The 19,612-nt window shown below is 41.0% G+C and overlaps 2 protein-coding genes across 4 annotated transcripts in view; both read left to right on the top strand.

Annotated features, from left to right (window-relative positions):
- The window catches only part of foxp4 (forkhead box P4), a 93,545-nt gene extending 83,850 nt beyond the window's left edge, over window positions 1-9,695 (top strand). For both annotated transcript variants that reach the window (XM_005924689.3, XM_005924688.3), the window contains 4 exons: window positions 1,296-1,417; window positions 2,036-2,102; window positions 3,157-3,329; window positions 3,944-9,695. In XM_005924689.3, the coding sequence (XP_005924751.1) occupies window positions 1,296-1,417; window positions 2,036-2,102; window positions 3,157-3,329; window positions 3,944-4,094 (513 nt within the window). In that variant the 3' untranslated portion in view covers window positions 4,095-9,695. The remainder of the gene's footprint in view (window positions 1-1,295; window positions 1,418-2,035; window positions 2,103-3,156; window positions 3,330-3,943) is intronic.
- Window positions 9,696-17,059: 7,364 nt separating this feature from the next.
- mdfi (MyoD family inhibitor) overlaps window positions 17,060-19,612 on the top strand; it is a 28,950-nt gene continuing 26,397 nt past the window's right edge. Inside the window, exons 1-2 of one of the 2 annotated variants that reach the window (XM_005924686.3) lie at window positions 17,060-17,541; window positions 18,675-18,864. In XM_005924686.3, coding sequence (XP_005924748.1) covers window positions 18,714-18,864 — 151 coding nt within the window. In that variant the 5' untranslated portion in view covers window positions 17,060-17,541; window positions 18,675-18,713. The other variant, XM_014334350.2, reaches the window with a different exon arrangement.

Consider the following 19,612-nt stretch of genomic DNA (forward strand, 5'->3'; position numbering starts at 1 on the left):
ACACACACACACACATGCACACACTTCTCCCAGCCGAAGGGAGTGGAGATGAGTGGCACATGTGCTGTGACCCACTGTAAATGACTGCTAATGTTTTAACTGGGAGAATTAGGCTTTCATCACGGAGACGAATGCAAATCGCACTGCAATAGCACTGGCGTCTGGAGTGTGTCTGTGTGCTTGTGTGTGTGTTTGCGCTGTCAGGGTGGCGGGCAGAGATTGGGGTCAGACTCATTTACAAAACTTAGCATCACGGCTCGGGGGTTGAGGGGATGCGGGGGAGAGAAAGGGTTCCTCCACTGATTATGGCTTGTGTAATTACGTGTCTGTGTGTTTGTATGTGTGTGAGTGTGCGCGCGCATGTGTGTATCTGCGTGTGTAATTACGGCAAGGAGTGATGCATGCCTGGCCTGTCCCTCCCTCTCGGCTTAGAACAGCGTGTCAGAGAGAATATGCAGGATTTAATTATAGACGAATTAAAATTGGTAATGAAATTGGGCATGAACAAACTACAAATAGCAGATGAAAAGGGAGGCCTGTCCCTGGGGGGTTGAGACGAAGATAGCGGTGTGCCCGCCTGCTTGGCTGTCTGAGAGCTTGTGGATGTGTGTGTTTCTGTGAGAGTGTGTGTGCTGATGATGACTGATTAGAAGCATTCTGTGATAAAATAACAGTACTAGAGAACCGCTGCCTTGTGTTAGCGCTGCACAGGGAGCTACATTGAGGTGCAAAGCGATGGCTGAAGAAGTTGCGGCTCCTATCCTTAAAGTCGCATTACTTATTAACTTTTGATGGAAAGCTCGTATTCTTGCCTCCAACTGGGTGACAGACTTAGGGTAGAAAAGTGTGGTTACGCTTTTCACTTCCTGTTACAACTTTTGCATTACACTTTAGGTAAAACCGAAGACCACGGATGAAATCTTATGAAATTAACAGCAGTCATCAGGAAACATTAGTACTACTAAACCAGTAGTAGTACTTATTAAATTCATCACTTTGCGGGATAAGTTGAGAAAGTGTTTTACAGTTATTTCAATAAGCCTGTGCATTAATGCAAAATGAGGTTCTTCATCCCTTTTGGAACATTTATGAGGCAAGAAAGGAGGCCGACTAATTTTAATGCTAAATTTAAAAAAAAAGAATAATCGTTTCTGCAAAGAGAGTCCAAGGAAAGTTAAAGCAAAATAAAACCTGAAATCTCAGCGTCAAGTTAAATATTAAACAATGAAAATGCAATAGTAGCTGATTGATCCTCGGTGACTCTTTTTGCCTCTTTTCATTCTTCGTCTCCTCAGAATGCCGTGCGCCACAACCTGAGTCTGCACAAGTGTTTTGTTCGTGTTGAGAATGTGAAGGGGGCCGTGTGGACTGTGGATGAAGTTGAATACCAAAAGAGGAGACCACCAAAGATGACCGGGTAAGCACCACACACATACACAGAGTCAAGTGAACACGCTGTCACATGCGCACGCACGTTTGCTTTCTTGATGCACGGTTGAGGCTGATGTGAGTGTGAGCTTATCGGTGCTGGCACTATGATTGCTTAAATGGACCCACTATTATTACCGAGAGGCCAACTCGGGAATCAAGTAAAAACAAAGTAGGGGCTGCCGGCCATTAATGTACATACTGTGTGTGTGTGTGTGTGCGTTTTTCCCTGTTTGTCGACTCCATTAGTAAGCAGCTGTGTGAGATGCAAGACAGGAAAAAACCTTGTTAGCGCATGTAAACAGATGTTCTTTCCAACCACCAGAGAATCCAGGGATAATTATGCACACACACCTGCACACCAGATATCAGAGACTTTCATGTGCATGTTTTTAGCATCTGTTTACAGTCTGTGGATATTTCAGTAACAAACATATTTGTGGAATTTGTTGCAATGCTTTTGGTGATGTGACATCTTTCTCACATGTGTATGCAATCTGTGATCCTCAACCTCCTTTTTCTCCTTGTGTGTGTGTGTGTGTGTGTGTGTGTGTGTGTGTGTGTGTGTGTGTGTGTGTGTGTGTGTGTGCGCGCGCTTTATTTGTAGAAGTCCCACTCTGGTGAAAAACATGATTTCAGGACTCGGCTTTGGATCCCTAAATGCCAGCTACCAGGTAAGGCTCCTTCCCCCTACCACCCCACTTCTCTCAATCTCTTTTTCTGTCTCCACCTTTCACTCTCTCTTTCACACACACTCACACACACATACACCTAGTAGCCAGTCATAATCAAGGACACTAATATCAATTCCCTCTTATAATTAGCCAATTCCCTAACGACGTTCACACCACCTCCCCTCTTCTTCCTCCCACATTAACACACAGTCTCACCTCCCACCTCGCTTTTTCACACACGCGCCACCTTCATCACCGCGTGCGCGCCACAAGTATGCAAACACACACCGGACCCACCTCTTCTCCTTGTTTTAGTGCAGATGTACAAATCAAAAATGCACACACACACAGACACACACACATATGCGCATGTGCAGTTTTGGAGACCGAGATGATTTATAGCAGCAAGTAGTTGTCAATTAAGGTTACTGCATAAAATTATCGCCTGCCCTAGAAAACTCACCTCTGAGCCACTGAGAATTCCTTTTGTCTTTTTCCCCCCTTCTTCTGGTGAGAGGGGAAGGTGGGGTAAGTATACCAAGCAGGGCCCCAACCTGTGTCTTCAAACATCTGGATTTAGAATAGCGGCCGAGGCAGCTCTCTTTAGTTCTATTCTCTCTCCTGCAGATGCGGAAGCTGCGCGGTGTGTGTTTAGATTGAGGTTGTAGCTCAGTCTCTCTTAACAACACTGCTGAGACTTTTGTGTCAACACACACACGCACTTATGACAGGGACTTAAATGTAAAAGCACAGACCTTGATATAGAAAGCACTGTATGTAAGTGCCCCCTAGTGGTTTGTCGTGCTCACTGGCACTCTGTATAGAAGAGCTTTAAGAGGTACAGAAAGGAAAATCTTCCTTATCATCCAATTACATATTTTAGGCAGACCTCCATGTCAGCTCGGTTTATAAAAACACTCTAATATCATTAAAGATTAAATATATCAATAGAGATGTTTCTATTTGTCACATTTCTTTTATAACTCCACATATTTTTTCTCCAAACATGATAACTTGTATATTTAAAGTGACCACATGGCTCGCTTGTTTCCAGGCGGCTCTGGCAGAAAGCAGTCTGTCCCTGCTGAACAGCCCACCCCTGGTGACCCCTCAGTCTGCGCACAGCCTCAACATGCTGCATGTGGGCCACGATGATGTCAGCTCCACTGTGGAGCAGGTCAACAGCAATGGCAGTTGCAGCCCCACGCTCAGCCCTCAACAGTACAGGTATGTGGTGCATAAAGGCGCACGTGTAAATTCCCACATGCAGAACATACAGGTGCAGTCAGGAAAAACAGGATGCCCATAATATTATGTCCATATACTAAGCGTATCGACACAGATATATTTTTGGTTTAGTGTGGGAGAGCTTTATGTAGATGCCTAAATTTTAAAATTATAAAAAAAAATTTTTTAAAGTGGCAATATTAAAGAGAACCTTGTCCCCTGGGTTTAAGTAAAAAGTAGACTTTAAGTAAATGAACAGGTGTCACTGAAGAGTTTAAGTTCTATTATAACCTAAGCAAATTTCCCGAGGCCTCAATCACAGAAGTAACTAATCTACTGGTTACATTTTACAGGATACATCAGCCAGCAGCAACAAAATATCCCATTTCCCAGTGCTAATGTGTGCAAGTTGTTGTATCAGGAATATTGCAGCTCATTAAATAAAATTGTATAAATGCAACCAGAAGCTATCGTAAACCATGGCAAGACTTCTGGAAACAGGAAATCCTTGTGGCATATTTAAAGATGATTTTTTTCTTCTTTTCAGCATTTCAAAAACTTAAAAAGTCTGAAAGACAGCATCTGATGATTTGTTCTTCCGCTCTCTCTTCCAGCCACCCAGTGCATGTGAAGGAAGAGCCCACTGAAGTGGTGGAGGAGGACAGCCGGTCAGTATCGCTCCTGGCTGGTGTCACACACAGCCTGCCATTGCCAAGCGATGAGCGTGACCTGGAGGAGGATCTTCCCACAGAGGAGCTGGAGTAGGACAGATCTCAGACAAGCCGGAGGGACGGGACTTTTTGAGACCAATCCCCGAGCCCTTCTCGCCTGTGTGAAGAGGAAAAAAATTACCAACAGTACACTTATGAGAAAACAGATAAGAGAGAAAAATAAGAGAATGTTCTTTTGTTTTTAAGAAAATTCAAGCAACTAAGGACGACATTGAGTAACTTCAAAAAAACAAAAAAAAACAACAACAGGGTTAGATGACCTTCGTTACTTTCAGACACAAAAATAAGACTGTGGAGCACTGCTTTACCTCCATGTGTTGCTTTCTCAACACTTGGCTCAAAGGTATGACACCACTTAATGCATACACACTCACACAAACACGCACACACACTCATTCACTTGTCACACCATGTCTTGTCATTCTCCCTGGAAAAATTGCCCTCTATGTAGAGAACCTCTAGAGGAGTGGACATAGACACAAACACGCGCGCGCACACACACTCTCTCCTCCTCGGCCTACCACCCTGCATACACCCTCCTCTCTGTTGTCTCGGGCTGCCTGGCTAGCCATTTTATCTCTACGTCAGTTGAGAGGACACCTAGATGTGTGTGTTAGAAAGAACACACACGTACACACACACACACACGCAGAGGATCATGTGTATATAGATGGGAGCGGTCATCAGGGGCTGTGCAGTATACCTCTCCTTCTTCGCCCTAGTCCAGTCACTTGCTTTTTCCATTTCCTTTGATCCGATTAGACTAAAACTGTTGGGCTTCTCGATGAGGAGGAAGGAAGAATACTTACAAAGATTACCTCCAACAGTACTCTAACACTTCTGCAGAGCAGGCACCCGCATCCACATCTGTGTGTGACCGGCCCTGGTCCCTGCCCAAACTTCTGCCAGCAGCAAGACACTTAGTGAGGGACTTCTTTAAAACTCTTTGATTCTATGTGGGGGAAAAAAAGAACACACATCCCTGCCCCTCCTGCATCCCCTCCCATTCCACATCCCCACCCCCAGAAGACTGCAGGAATAGGACCGTTTGGTGCTGTTCTTCTTCTCTCGTCCATCTGCAGATGGAGTGATGAGCACGGAACACGTTTGAGAAAGAGAAGAAAAAAGAGGGGAATCTGTAAGAAACGATGGAGAAAGTGTCTACCGGAATATTGTGACTAAAAAAAATGAAACTGTTCATGATTATGGAATATAACAAGAAAAAAAATGTGTGGTAGCTTTTTGTCATTTCCTTTTTTTAAAAATTTGTTGTTGTTATCATTGTTTATTTTTGAGGATCAATATTTCCAAGGTGGCGTTCTGTTTTGACGTACCTTTTCTATGGATGCTGTTTATGTTTTTTGTATTGTAAGTTGTTTAGTTTACTCTGGTTGTTCACACCATTCCAAATGAGTATTGGCAAAAAACAAAAAACACAAAAAAAAGCTCAGTATTGTCCCAATTTACCTGATCCTTTAATCCCGCCCCTTTCCCTTTCTGTCCCCAGCGTAGCAGGCAAGAAATTGGGAGATAGCACTTAAAGTTGCCGTTGTCCAGACAGATTATTTAACAGCTGAATCTTTTTTTTTTTCTTCTTCTAATTATCTCTCACTCGCTTGTTTTTGGTTGTGTATTTAGTTGGGAAATATCCATGATGCTTTAAAACTATATATAGATATATTATTATTGCAGTCAGAGAATACCTCATCCCACAGAGGTTCTGCCTGGAACTGTGTCCAAATCGTTAAAGAAATAAGGGGGGATTCTTTCTGTGGGACACCAAATGTGGCAACTCTGCTCAGCTTCGATTCAAAGCTCTGTGGTTGTAATAGTTACTGTGTAGAAGCTAGCTGCAATTCACTGTGTGAGTTTATGTTAAAGGAATAGCACGTGAGATTTCTTTGTTTCCATTAGCAGAAAAGCATTACTGTTCTCTACAGTGCCATACCAAATTTAACATTTATTTTGAATCTATTATCTGCCTATTCCCGTTTTTATTTTTGTTACAGGTAACCAAAGAAATATGTAGAAAACCAAAAACCCTGTAGTTCATTTTTCCCTTTTTTTTTTTAAATTCTTTTATTTAATTTTTTTAAGAACTGTCCAAAAGTCAACAAACCAGGAGTTTGAATTCTTATTGTTGTATTCATATAACTATTGTGTTGAAAAATTATACCTGACTTACAGTGCTGACCATTCCAAAAACCAAAGTGTGTAAAGCAAACTACAATTTGGAGACAGTTAGGAATGACCCACATTACTTATGAGGCCAAAAACTAGTATTAACAAACCTCGCACAGTTCCTCAGAAACACAGAAGAAAGAGAAAAGCACTTAGAGATGAAGCCCCGTCTCTCTCTCTCTCTCATACTCAGGCTCAGCTGTGTTCCAAACACAATCCTGGGAGTGGCCCGACTACAGTGTGAGCAGGCCTAAAAATAAAAAATAATATAAACACTCACGAGGCATTTGAACACAACAATTACCTTTCTGTCTGAGATTTAAAACAAAAGGTGAAATGGAAAAAAAATCTTTGAAACAGCTGCTGTTATATAGGTACTTTATATTGATACTGTTGAAGTTTTAAATCCATAAGAGAAAGCTCTTTACACATAAATGTTCAGCATTCACAGGAAGAAGTTGTGTACTGTAATCTGCTTTAAAAAAAAAGTGATATCTTTGGGCAGGGAGGAGTTATTCCAAATATCTATTGATTATACAATAAAGAGGGAACAATGGAAAACAGCAAAAATATACCAATGTAAGAGGAAAACAACCAAGGGACGTTAAGTAATTTTAAAGATTGGTTCCTATTTTAATGTTTTGTTTTTATTATTATTATTATTTTGTCAAACTATCTCTTGCACTTCAGATGGGTTTTGTTATTTAACGAAGAAAAAAAAATCACATTTCCGACGAGTTTGCGTTCACACAGGACTGTTTCCTGTCACATTAGAGACTGATTTATTACAAAGTACAAAGTGGCAGACAGAAATCTTGAAGTGAGATTAAAAACCAAAAATAACACTACCTCCTTTTCAAAACAGTTCAACACATAGCCAACGGGAGACTGAAATCTCTTAAATATTGTTTTCTCCATTCATCCTCAATGATGATTTTAAAAAAAGCCAAAATTGTTTTAACGCTTACTTTAAAAGTGGCAACAAAAAAAAGTATTTGGTGATCTGGACTCCCTAATACATCTGCTTGAGCCCAAAAAAACAAAATAAAACATAGAGGCGTTTCACTTTCCATAGATTTAAAAATGACTACCTCTCCTTAAACCACATCTGAAGCACTCTCTACGTCTCCAAATGTGCTGTAAAGTGCTCATTATCTATGAACAGTTTTCTATCAGCTGTTTCAAACTGACCATACTCCTGTACCCGATTAGCATCGAGCTATGTGAACAGCCTCTCAACTGTGTGCTTTGACTGTACGTGTGCATATTCATGATCAGGCGCAGCTCTCGGCCAATGAGAAGCTGGTCATTAATGGCTGCGTGTTGTTGCAGGGAGCTGGCTGTCAGATGTAGTGATGGGCTGAATATATTAGTGCCACACACATGCACACACAGAGGGGTATAATAGAAGTGTAGAAACAGGGCTAGGGGTTAGTGCAAACGGAGGCTCTGACCATCCAGATATCCAAAGACCCACAACACTGCAGCACCCCCTTTCACCAAAACACTCACAGAGACACTGAGAGGACTAACACATCACTACTAGTAATATCCAAACTAAGAGGAACTGCTGCATACAGTACATAGATGATCTCTGACTTGTGCTTTAAGGTACACCTGTAAACAAAGCTGTTTTATAAAGATGTAGATTGTTCACAGGTCACCATGTAACACTTCTGTTCTTTCTCCACCTTGGCATAACATGATGTATTCTTGTATATTGATGCTTGGCTTATCTCTCCAGGGCATTCTTTCCCATTTTGTCCTTTGATTTTTCTCTGTTGGGATTTCTTTCTCTTTTCTTTTTCTTTTCCTGAACCTGTTTAGCTATTGTAAAGCTTTCAGCTCTGATTCCTATACTGTACTGCTAATGCAGAAGTATATGTATTTATCATATTAAGTGCTGCAGGTATCTTGGTTTAATAGTTTGGGGTTTTTTCCAATGTTTTTTTGGTTTGTTTGTTTTCGGTTCTTCATAAAACGTCTGGGACGCTGATTTTTTTTTAAAAATGTATTATCTCTTTAAAAAAAAGAAAAAAATGAAAAGAACTAAAGTTAGATCAGTGGTTTAGGTAACACCTGTTTGTATATTTATCTTAGCTAGGTCTATTTTGATACTTTTTTGTCTCTGTACTGCATTTATGCATTTTTAAGGAAAGAAAAAAAAACAACATATGGAAAACAAACTAAAAAGTTTCTTCATTATGTATTGATACCTCAGAAGGACTTTTTTTCCGCAAAGACAGGACCAAAACCTCTGAAAAGAAAAAGAGAAAGAGGAAAAAAAATTTACGAATATGTAGCCCCTCTCTTGCTTTAAAAACTGCGGAGCTCTAGAAAGGTATTGCTGTTGGTCCTTTCAGGTGCCAATATGTGTCCCTACTCCCCTTGACCCCCTCCCTCTGACCCCTGACCCCTGTCATTCCTGTGTTGAACTCCGACCCGCAGAGCTGTCAATCATCTGCAGGTGCCGTGGGGGTGTCACTGAGTCAAACACCTGGCAGGTGGTGACCAGCCAGAAACCTCATCTCCCAGTCCCACAAAGGCAGATCAAAGACTGACACTGTTGCATTTTTGATACTCGTCCTCTTGCGCAGTCTCAATACCAAAATGTGGAATGACTCTCAGAGATGCAGCTCATCCTCTGACTACCAAAGGCATTGCAAGCAAAACATTGCTTAGTCCAAACTCTTGAACTCTAACCAAACTGTAACCAAACCAATGCCACAACTTTAACCAAACAAAGACCAAGCTACTTCCAAAACTCTCCATCGACTTCACTGATCACCTTTACTGATAGCTGTTATCTCGCATACATCCACGTAATGGTGTTGTAGGAGCAGCCCACATCCGGTTGACTGGTGACTAGCTCAAAGGACATGGGGAGATCAAATCGTAATGTGTGATTGGACAGTTCTGAGGTGTCATACGAAGGGGAAGGGACTTTCAAAGTGGAGCATTTGCCTGACGGTATTATCAAGTAGACAGCCAGAATCTGATGGAACTACCACTTCAGCTCTCCTCTGGTTAAACCTTAGGAATGTGTGTACATTTTCAGCAGTGACTCTTTGTATTGTTTCTTAGTTCAGTTTACCTGTTTACCTCTCTTTATCCTTTGTTTTTGTTTTATTTGTTTTATTTTTTTTAATGTTTCTTGTTATTTGAAAGTGTGACCCGAGGAAGAGGTGGGAACAGGGACTGGATGGTGGCTTTAGACAGACAGTGGAGCCCAGACCTCTGACCCTCCACCCCGGGTAGCCATGTAATGCCAGTCACTGCCCTTTCCTTCATGCTGTATAAAAACACACACATATATCTGTGTATTTGTAACCTGAATCTTCTTGTGTCTGTCCATGCAGACAATAAAAAACTGTACAGTAGGTCTAGTTGCATGTAATCTGTACTAATTATTGACAATGGCATTATAAAATGCAATAAAATACTTATTACAATGTCCTATTCTGCATCCTTGTTTCTTCTCTAGTGCTGTTGAGTTATCTTAAAATATCGATGGGCTGGACAGTATGGATGATGCATAAGAGTTAGATCGGAAATGTTATGGGTTAGTTAGGCACCTCTTCGGTCTCTCAGGGTTTAACTGAACCAAGTCATCACTGCTGAAAGGCTGATAACAGATGTTTGATTAAAAAAAACATCCAACTATTTAAACAAGCTAAATCTAACTGATAGATTTATACATAAAAAGATAAGTCTACAGATTTGATCAGAAACTGGCCAAACTTTTTTACTAATATTGAACTATGTAATGGAGTTTCTTCTACTGTTTACCCTGCACACGCAAACACACACATGAAAGCTCTTATACTGTATATTTGCATGAAAACATTTTTTCAAAACTGATCTTATCCGTCTGAAATACAATCAAGATCCTCTCAATTGAAATGAGCGCCGTGTTGCCACTTCCATATTAATCCTTTGCGATTGGCAGGTTTTATTTTAGTGTCTTTATGAAGAAAATTAATGTCTTTGTGTAGCAAAAATGCAACCCTAGACTAATGTCACATAATCGTTAAACACTCTTAATCCTGTCCCGAGTTGGAAGCTGAACCATATGGAAGGCCTTTAGACAGTTCAAAATGTGATACAGAGAGTGGCCACCAGGAGGAGTAAACAAACCAGACAACACAAGCTGCAACTCATAAACACAAACCCAGCAACAAACATTACTGGGGTCCATTAACACGTTCTGACCAACAGAGTGGGCCAGAGAGTGTGGAACAAACACTGAGTGAACGATCTGCACTGTGTGTGGCAGTGGGAACGTCATGAATACAGGTGACTGAAGTCTCATTAGGGTTTATAGCATTGATGATGTATAAAAAATGCTTCTTCTTTTTTTAACCTTTCTGTACTTTTAGCTTGCCCACCTTCTCAGTTTTTACTTCCCGCTCTTTACCCGTGTCTGTCTCCCTCACAGGTTTGCAGCATGCCCTACAGCTTCTCTTTAAACCTCAGCTCTGCATCATGGATATGTTGCCACAGGGAGAAAAAATGGAAACTGGATGGATGTTTTTTTGGAAAGTTGAAACTTTGTTTAATCTTGTGCTTTTATTGAACTTCTGTGTTAGTCAGCTGGGAGAAAACTCACTCTTGACGCTTAAATCCCTGTGACATTTGGTTTTGGTAGAGACCCTATTCTAAGCCTATTATAGGCTGAAGGCACACATGCACAGGCATAAAAACACACTCACTGGCATGCACACATTATGAATACTAAACAGAAACTTAGTACCATATACTTGTACAAGGTGAGCCAGGGTGCAGAGCAACACAAAGGGGTTATTCTTGGCGTGGGATGGTAGTATTTGGCACACACCTGAATCTGAACCTTGGCACATGTTTCTTAATGCTCATCTGGACAGAGTAAGCATTAGGAGGCCTGAATGTGAGCGTGCTTCATACATTTGTTCGACAGTCCGGAGGTGGATTGTACTCTCATGCATCTGCCTATCTGTCCATGTGCATGAGCTTGCGATGCTAAATCAATATGCATGTTTGTGTGACTGGGTGCACGGGTGGGTGTGAAAGGACATTAGTCCCAACAGCATGGAGAGCACTGAGGTCCAGGCAGACCCTGTGAGTCACAAAATACATTTACCCAGAGCAATGCTGACATCTCTGTCTCTCCCCTGTTCACTCACTCTGTCTGTCCCTCTCCCTTCTTCCCCTCAATGTCTGTGGCTGAAGCTGTGGGCTAGGCTCCAAACAGTGCACTGACTCACTGCAAACAACACATCAGTGTATATCTGCTGCTGCATGCATCCACATGGATCTGTTTATTCAAGGCTAATGAGCTTAGACTCTTTCTCCTCTCTGTGTCTACCATAAAAGACAACCCAAGAGGTTTTTTTCTTCGCTAAAGCCAAAAGAAAAAAGCACTGTAATATACTTTTCCTTACTGGTGGGCCACTGTGCATTTGCCCCTATTATATTTAAAACAATTTAACAAAGAAAAGCATAGAATTAGTACCTATTATTGCATGCAGTGTGACTCAGTTAATTAATCAAAATTTGTTTTGTTGGATTTTGCTTGTAATTCCACTTCAGCCGACCCTGCAGCAGCACGTTTAAGTGAATAGTGATGATTGTGAAATGAACAGATATGACATTTTTAAAAACTGGTTTGGCTTTTTGTATGATCCTGTTAATAATAAACATGTGGAAATACACTGAAATAGCGTTGCTTCTCTTTGTGAAAGCCTGTTGACCCAGAGGCATGAGCTCTGGTTTACGTGTGGATTGTGCAAGTTCTCCATATGCCTGAGCTCCCTGGCTGTTGCTGTTTGCTCCCATGGTCCAACCAAATAGATGTTAGGTTAATAAGCTATTCTAAATTGGTTGTAGGTGTGGATGTTGGAGTGAATGGTAGTCTGTCTTGCTGTGTTTTCCTTGTGTATGACAGGCAATCTGCATGATGTCAGCAGGGATAGGTGGGATCAGAAATGTTATGGGTCAGTTAGGCACCTCTTCAGGCTCTCACTGATCCAAATGGCATGTTACATGGCAGGAAATGATGGGCGCCGGAAAAATGCAAACAAGATGAGGACATAACGACAGATGTATTTTACAAAACAAGCAATACAGGATAAGAGAGCAAGAAGACGTTGGTATATAATGAATCATTAAGTAAATGGTGCATAGCATATAAATTTAGTATGCAAGCAGCTCAAAAATGCACTCCTAGGACACGCTGGAGTGTTATCCTGCTTTTTAAATAACTATCCTTGAGTTGTTAGTGTCTCGCAAGTTGTTTTTTCTTTAAATCACCACAGGAACCCTCCCCTGAGAACCCATAAGTCAGATGAGAAAATGGATGAAGCTACATGACTCCATGTGTGGCAGTGTGTGTGAGAGAGAGAGAGAGGGCTCCGGCCACAGAACAAAAGCATCTTTGTGAGTGATTGGAACCACATTTTTCACCCTCCCGTCTCTCTCTCTCTCATATTCACTCTCTCTTCCAGTCACCATATCATTCAGAGACACTGAAACTGTTAAGAAAAATACTCAGATATGGACACTCATACTCCGAGTGTGCCCAGTTCCAGTTTCGCTTCTCTTTGAGCACCCCCTCCGTGTACACACACACACACACACACACACCTCACTTTCTATGTCTCCGCCTGGGCTAACTTCCTCTCTCAATCTCGACATTTCCTCCATGTGTCCTCCCACCACATGAGATCATCTAGTACGCTCAGAATCCCTTTGAGAAGTGGAGCAGCTCTCTCACCTTTGTCCCCCACCCTACGCACTAGTTAGCTAAACACAGCAACCTGTTCTTTCCCTGCTGGTTATCAGAGGACTGTAAAGCCTCTAAAACAGGCGTGGGGAACTCCAGGCCTCAAGGGCTGGTGTCCTGCAGGTTTTAGATGTGTCCTTGATCCAACGCAGCTGATTTAAATGGCTAAATTACCTCCTCAACGTGTCTTGAGGTTCTCCAATGAACTAATCATTTGATTCAGGTGTGTTGGCCCAGGGTGAAATCTAAAACCTGCAGGACACCGGCCCTTGTGTTCCCCACCCCTGCTCTAAAGCATCAGATACCTAACCCAAATGAAGTTCAGGTCAGTGTACTATGAAATCCATTCAGAATAGTTAAGAATGATTTGATTGCCTTTGGACCATTTGCCCGTGGTTGAGTCTGAATTAGAATTTATAGCCTCCCTGTATGCACTGCATATTTAATACCAGCTTTTAACGTATAGTTGTGACTCAGCTGATTTAAGAAAATGAGTACTGTAAGCAGACTTTTTCAGCAGGAGAAGAAACTGAAGAAACATTTCTCCTGCTGAAAACGCTACATCCAACAGATTCAGCTTTTTGGGATCAGTGAAAATGGTGATATTGTTGACTTGTTGGCTACAGTGCAGATCATATACTGTACTGTTGCATATGCTTACAGTGAACGGTAATGGACAAATTATTCCATACTTTTAGACTGTCATTACAAGAAACAGTTACATGCGAGTGTCTCACTCTCATCTCTGTGAATTACTGAGATTCTGCTTGTTGCTTGGTAACTGAAAAATAGTCCAACAAGACCATCTTTAAACCAATAAATATTTCTTTATATTTCTTTTTACAATTCAGTTTTTGACCCGATTAAACAAATGAACAAAAATGTGTTAATAATTATGCTTTAAAAGTTGTTACAAATACAGACTAGTTGTTCCCCTTATTTCTGGTCTATGTATCAAGTGTGTGATTTAAGTCCTGGAATGAGGGGGGTGTCCATCTAAAAGCAGATATCGTGAAACACTTACTTACTTTACAAGTAATTTTAATGCACTATTCAATTCACTTCAATTTTATTTATATAATGCCAAATCACAATAGCTACCTCAATGTGTTTTAAATTGTAAGGTAAAAAGACCCTACAATAATACAGAGAAAACCTCAACAATCAGATGACCACCTGTAAGCAAGCACGTGGCAACAGTGGCAAGGAAAAACTCCCCTTTTAACAGGAAGAAACCTCTGGCAGAACCAGGCTAAGGGGTGAGCAGCCATCTGCTGTGACTGCTTGGGGTGAGGGGAAAAAGGCGGGACAAAAGACACTAAATTAACTTGAAGTGGTCACAGAGACATAAACAGTGCATCTACCACATGAACTGGTTAATCAGATTTTTTTCAAAACTGCCTAAAAGTTTAATGACTTTGCCCCAAAATACTCCTACCAGCATATATGCTATTGCAAAATTCTCACACATTTAAATTTCTACTTAATGCTTTGAGTGCCTTGTCCATTGAATTGGCTTGATTTTCTGTATTTCCCAGAATGTCAAACTATTCATTTGACATAAATTATAAAGCTGTTACCCTTTTGCTATTCCTCTGCACAGAATAAATGGTTTAGGAGAAAGTGTCTGCATGTGCATCAACAAAAAAAACCTCTCTCCCATTATTGTATGCTGACTTGATGGCACTGCTGGAGGTGTGGAATATGGAAGGGCAGTGGGAAATTCATTTGGCTGGTCCATTAGAGCCTGAACAATCCAGTGTACCTGTTCACCTCTACACAATGCTGTCATTAGAACCAGAACAAAAGCAATCAGAAGACTGACAAGGTGTGCGGCGCCTACCACACACTCTGTGACAAATATGTTTAAATAATGAAGAAAAACCTGTTAAATAAGGCTAATTAAATTAACACTCAACACCTGTGAAGCAGCATATAAATAATTGTCTAAATAAAAAAGGAAGCAACGGATATTAAAGCAGTTAGGCTGTACTGTGAATAAAAACAGAAGCAAGATGATTGAGAGAATAACTTCTGTGGCTGATGACAAAAATGTCCCCGGTGCCATTGTTCAGTGCAGGAATTAGAGCAGAAGGGGAAACTGGATCTTTTAAAAACACACAAGACATTAATGGATCTGCGGGCTAATGGCAACCATTCATCCACACATCCATTTCTTAACTGCTTATCCACTTCAGGGTCACAGGGTGGGCGGGAGCCTAACCCAGGTGTCAACCACTTTCCAGGGTTTTTTTTGTATGTGGTTAATTTATCTGGCACGTGTGTGTGTGTGTGTGTGTGTGTGTGTGTGTGTGTGTGTGTGTTAACCTAACTCTAATTGTACACTATGATTTTTAGCTGAAAGTTTGATATCACATAAAAACGCAAGAATCTCCTCATTAGCACATTGTGATGCTGCAAATTACCTAAGATGAACTCTGAATTTTAATATGATAAAATTTGGGAGAGCACTTATCCCACTCTGTTAAAAACTGGCCTGCGGTAGATGACGGAGTTATCCATGTAAAGCTACAGGGAGGGCAACCACTCAAAATGTGTTGATAGGAATTAACTCACAGAGACTTTGAAATGCTGATATCAGTACTTTTTTAAAAGTCATCCATTAGCAACATTTATAAATGAACAGCCTCTCTAATATTTTATTTTTCAATTATGTGTAAAAAGTATTTTGACTATTAGCTGGTCTGAACTTAAATTACAACAGGGGTGGAGGATTTATGTAGCATAAGGTACAATAAAGGGAAATCAACCTAAGAATAAAAAGCACGTGCAGTCCCACTTACAGAGTGACATCTGGTCATCCTAATGTTAATTCAACAAGACTCGTTTCTTGTTAGAGTATTGTAATTTTTTTCCCCGGTTCTTTTGATGCCAAAACGTACTTAGTAACTGTTTACCAACCTTCATTTCAAAACTGAAAATGGGATTTTTAAAAGCTATCAAACCCAGTCACCACATTGGTTAGTTAGCACTTTAAATCATCATTATCTCTACAAATTAGGCGTCGCTTACACTAAGAACAATAAATATAACAGAGGTATCATACATTTATGGTTTAATCTCAAACTGTTTCAGCATCACCATCACTGAAGTCATCTGAGTGTGTTTATATGACTATGAAGTGTAACATTTTGATATGTTGATTCATGCTGACATGCATTTGTTTCATAAAAAATTGTCTCTCTTATTCATTATTTCTACTTAATACTAATGATGATAAACTACTTTCAAAAGAGCCGGTATTTAGAGCCAGTTTTAATAATGGCACTTGTTGTTATCAGTGTAGCAGATTTGAAAAACAAGTGGCTGATGTCAGTGGTATGTACAGTAAGTACAAGGCAGGAATGTGCACCGCAAGATCTCTTGTTATAACTCTTTAGTCCACACTTCACACTGTGAACATGAATCACTGAGTGTCTAACTTGGCCTTAAAAGACTCTGAGAGCGCCGGAATGAATGATGAAAATCCCCAAAGTGACTAGCAGCAGGACATAAACTAGAAACTGTAAAAACTGTTTGTTTCTTGCAAGGAAAAACAAAGGTTTAGTCAGATTGTGTCAAAGCGCTATACATGGACTTGGCATCTTACCAAACACTAGTAATTAAAAAACGCAATAAGTTACTATCACTGCTAAATTATATTTTTGTTTTTAAAACAGCAGCTAATGAATATTTTCCTGCATATACGGGACTTTTATTGACTTTCATTAAGAATACAAAACGACAGAGACTCCACAGCAAACTAGAGAATGTCATACAGTGGCCTGTTTTATGTTTGATACATTAAAATGTTATAGAGACAATAAAGTAACTGTAAACATACTGTATTGTGTAAGTGTTTTTGAGCATAAATGTTAACTGCATTGCTGCAATTTGGCAAAAACGATTATCTTTACAGACTATTATTAGTGCCAAAACATATTTCTGGGCTCATAATTCCTGATGAAAGCTTGCCTTAGTTAGTCCTGCGTCTGGTTCGGGTTTTGGGGGTAATTCTATGACAGTACAGCTCAGCCCAACTACTTTCTAGCCTGGAGGAAGCACAATCACTGCTGACTGTAGTTTCCTGTCCAACAGCAGGAGCAGAAGTCTGAGTCAAGTAGGATATAGAAGGAGTCAGGAGGCGAAACGGGTTGCACGAAGCGGGTACTCAATTTAAGATTGTAAATAAGTTTGGTAAGGTGGTGCAGAAACGCAGTAGAAAGCGAGGAAACCTGCAGCGCAGACAAAGAGATTTCAGCCTTGCAGCGTTAAACCTCCCAACATCTGGTTTGGAGGACGGGGCGAGCAGGAGTGAGAAAGTTTAGAGGCGGAGAGAGAATTATCTCCGCTGGCGAAAATGCTCTGAATTTGGAGTTTAGTTTACCTGCATGAGCCATAGAAAGACTTGGTGGTCGTGTGAAGTGACAAGAGTTTGGGGGGGAGATTGGATTGGAAGAGGGCTTGAAGTCCACCTGGAGCGACCAGAAAATGAATTAGTTCAAAGGCCCAGTTGCAAAGAGTTCCAGCCAGAAAGAAGGTAAGAAGTTTTTTCCTGCGGTGTTATTGTTGTCAAAGTAAGTTGCATTTAGATTTTTCAGCCGCACTAACTCAGGCAGAGAAATTATCCTCACGCTGGAGCGGAGCTTGGTCTGAGCATGCAGAGACTCGTGTCGAGAAAGCGCAGGGCAGATATGCAGTGAAGATAACCAGAGCACGTCCGTCATTAGCTATATCTCATATTTGCGTTCATGTTCAATATTTCAGTCTGAATTTATTATGGAAAATGACACTTTATTATTGTTATAAAAAGCTCGCTACAAGTATACATGTTTCAGCTAGCTCTTGGTGAGCGTGCGCTGCAGTGACTTTTCTCTTTTCCCGAACTTCTTCAAACTTTGTAGCCATGCCGTTTAAAACACTGAGAAACTCACCCGTGGGGGTGGGTGGTTGATGGTGAAGCTTACCAAACTCTGCTTCTTCGAACTTTTTTTTTTCGCTCTAAAACTTGGCAAAGGTGATCAAAACTTTTTGGGAGGCAGCGAGTGCGGAGCGAGCGAGCTACGGGAGCGCGCAAACAGCTGCCCAGCTGAGTTACTTTGGCAGGAAAAGCGCGTGCCCAAACTGGCACGTGAGGTATACGCTGAACTTCCCGATAATGATTTACAAAACTTGCTCCGATGGTCGAGGGCTCTCAAAAACGCGTCTTTTACTTTAAACAAGGAGCAAGTGTAAGCAGTAAGTGCGGTGTTATTGGTTTCCGAGATTTGTATACATGTAGTATGATAATTTGTATTTGTAAAATACAAATTATGTCTGTTTTCATGAATAAGTTATTTGACTTATACGACTTTTTTTGTTCTTGACCTATTCCTGTCTCTCTACCTCACGTTGCAGTGTTGAAGTGGCTTACAGTGTTATATATAAATAAATACTTGTTACTGTCAAAGCATACTTTGAAGACGTTATTTAAAGCAGGCTGTTATTAGACGCTTCCTTTGTAAACACGCACTGCTTCCTGTGGTGAGGATCCTGCCAAAAGGCGCTGATGGTGGTTCAGCAGTACCTGTAGTCTGTTAGCTTCTTGCTCATATCAAAAAGAAAACGAGAAATCTTCCACATGACTCATCTCTATGAAATTCTTTTTTGGGCTATCTCGTCTCCCTGCTTCAGGCTCAGTCACCTCCTCCCTAAAGAGCCAGGCCTACGCCCATGGATGAGGAGAGGAGTGCCGCTGCCATTTCGCGAGAGCCACCTAACGATGGAGACCCCGGTTTGCCAGCTCCACAACCAAGTTTGCAAACAAGCTCAAACGCAGAGAGAGAAAACAGCTGTCCGAGCCCACAGCCCTGCCCTGGTGATGGTAAGAAAGAGGTTGTTGGGGGAAAAAACAAAAGAGAAAAAAAGAAACATAAACATACTCCATGCGTGCCACGAAGGCCCAGTGTTTACAATAACCAATGTTGTCATCTTTGTGGAGGCGGTGTTTGAAAGTAGTGAAAAAGTGAGTTAGTTATTAAAGAGATTAGCCATTTGGTATGAAAACAATGGAGCACGATTATTTGAGAGTGAAGCTTCACCATTTACTGTCATGCATGTGAAGCTTGTTATGTTAGTAGGTCATCCAGAGTGTGTTTGACTGTACAGTAGAACTATTGTAATACAGTTTTCTGAAAACAACATTAGAATGGATTTATTCACCCCAGCGAAAGTTGGGTGATGTGATCACAAGGTTGATGTGAGTTCTCTAAAGTGGAAAAGTCTTGAGTCACTGTGGTGTTTAAAAGTTTGAGACTGATTAATTAATAATCTCTAATGGTAGACTCAGGAGGGGGCTACACTGTAGGAACTCACACTTTATCCTGGGAAAACCACTGTGTGTTTTTGCTGGATGTTACTGAGATTTATAAGGTCAAAAGCCTTCTTAATGACACAACTGTTGTGTAGTCAGGTAATTGCTGAGACTGGTCCGAGGAGGGGCCGTGCTCTTGGGTGATCTGAGTGGTCAGGACTGATTCAGCGCTATGGAACACTTAAATGGCACAATTAGGCTCCTGGGAATTTGGGAATGAACCTGTGACCCTTCGGCTTTGAGAGATCGGTCATGCTCA

This window comes from Haplochromis burtoni, unplaced genomic scaffold (assembly GCF_018398535.1).
Source record: "Haplochromis burtoni strain Fernald_Lab_line unplaced genomic scaffold, NCSU_Asbu1 Contig_79, whole genome shotgun sequence".
Classification (NCBI taxonomy): Eukaryota; Metazoa; Chordata; class Actinopteri; order Cichliformes; family Cichlidae; genus Haplochromis; species Haplochromis burtoni.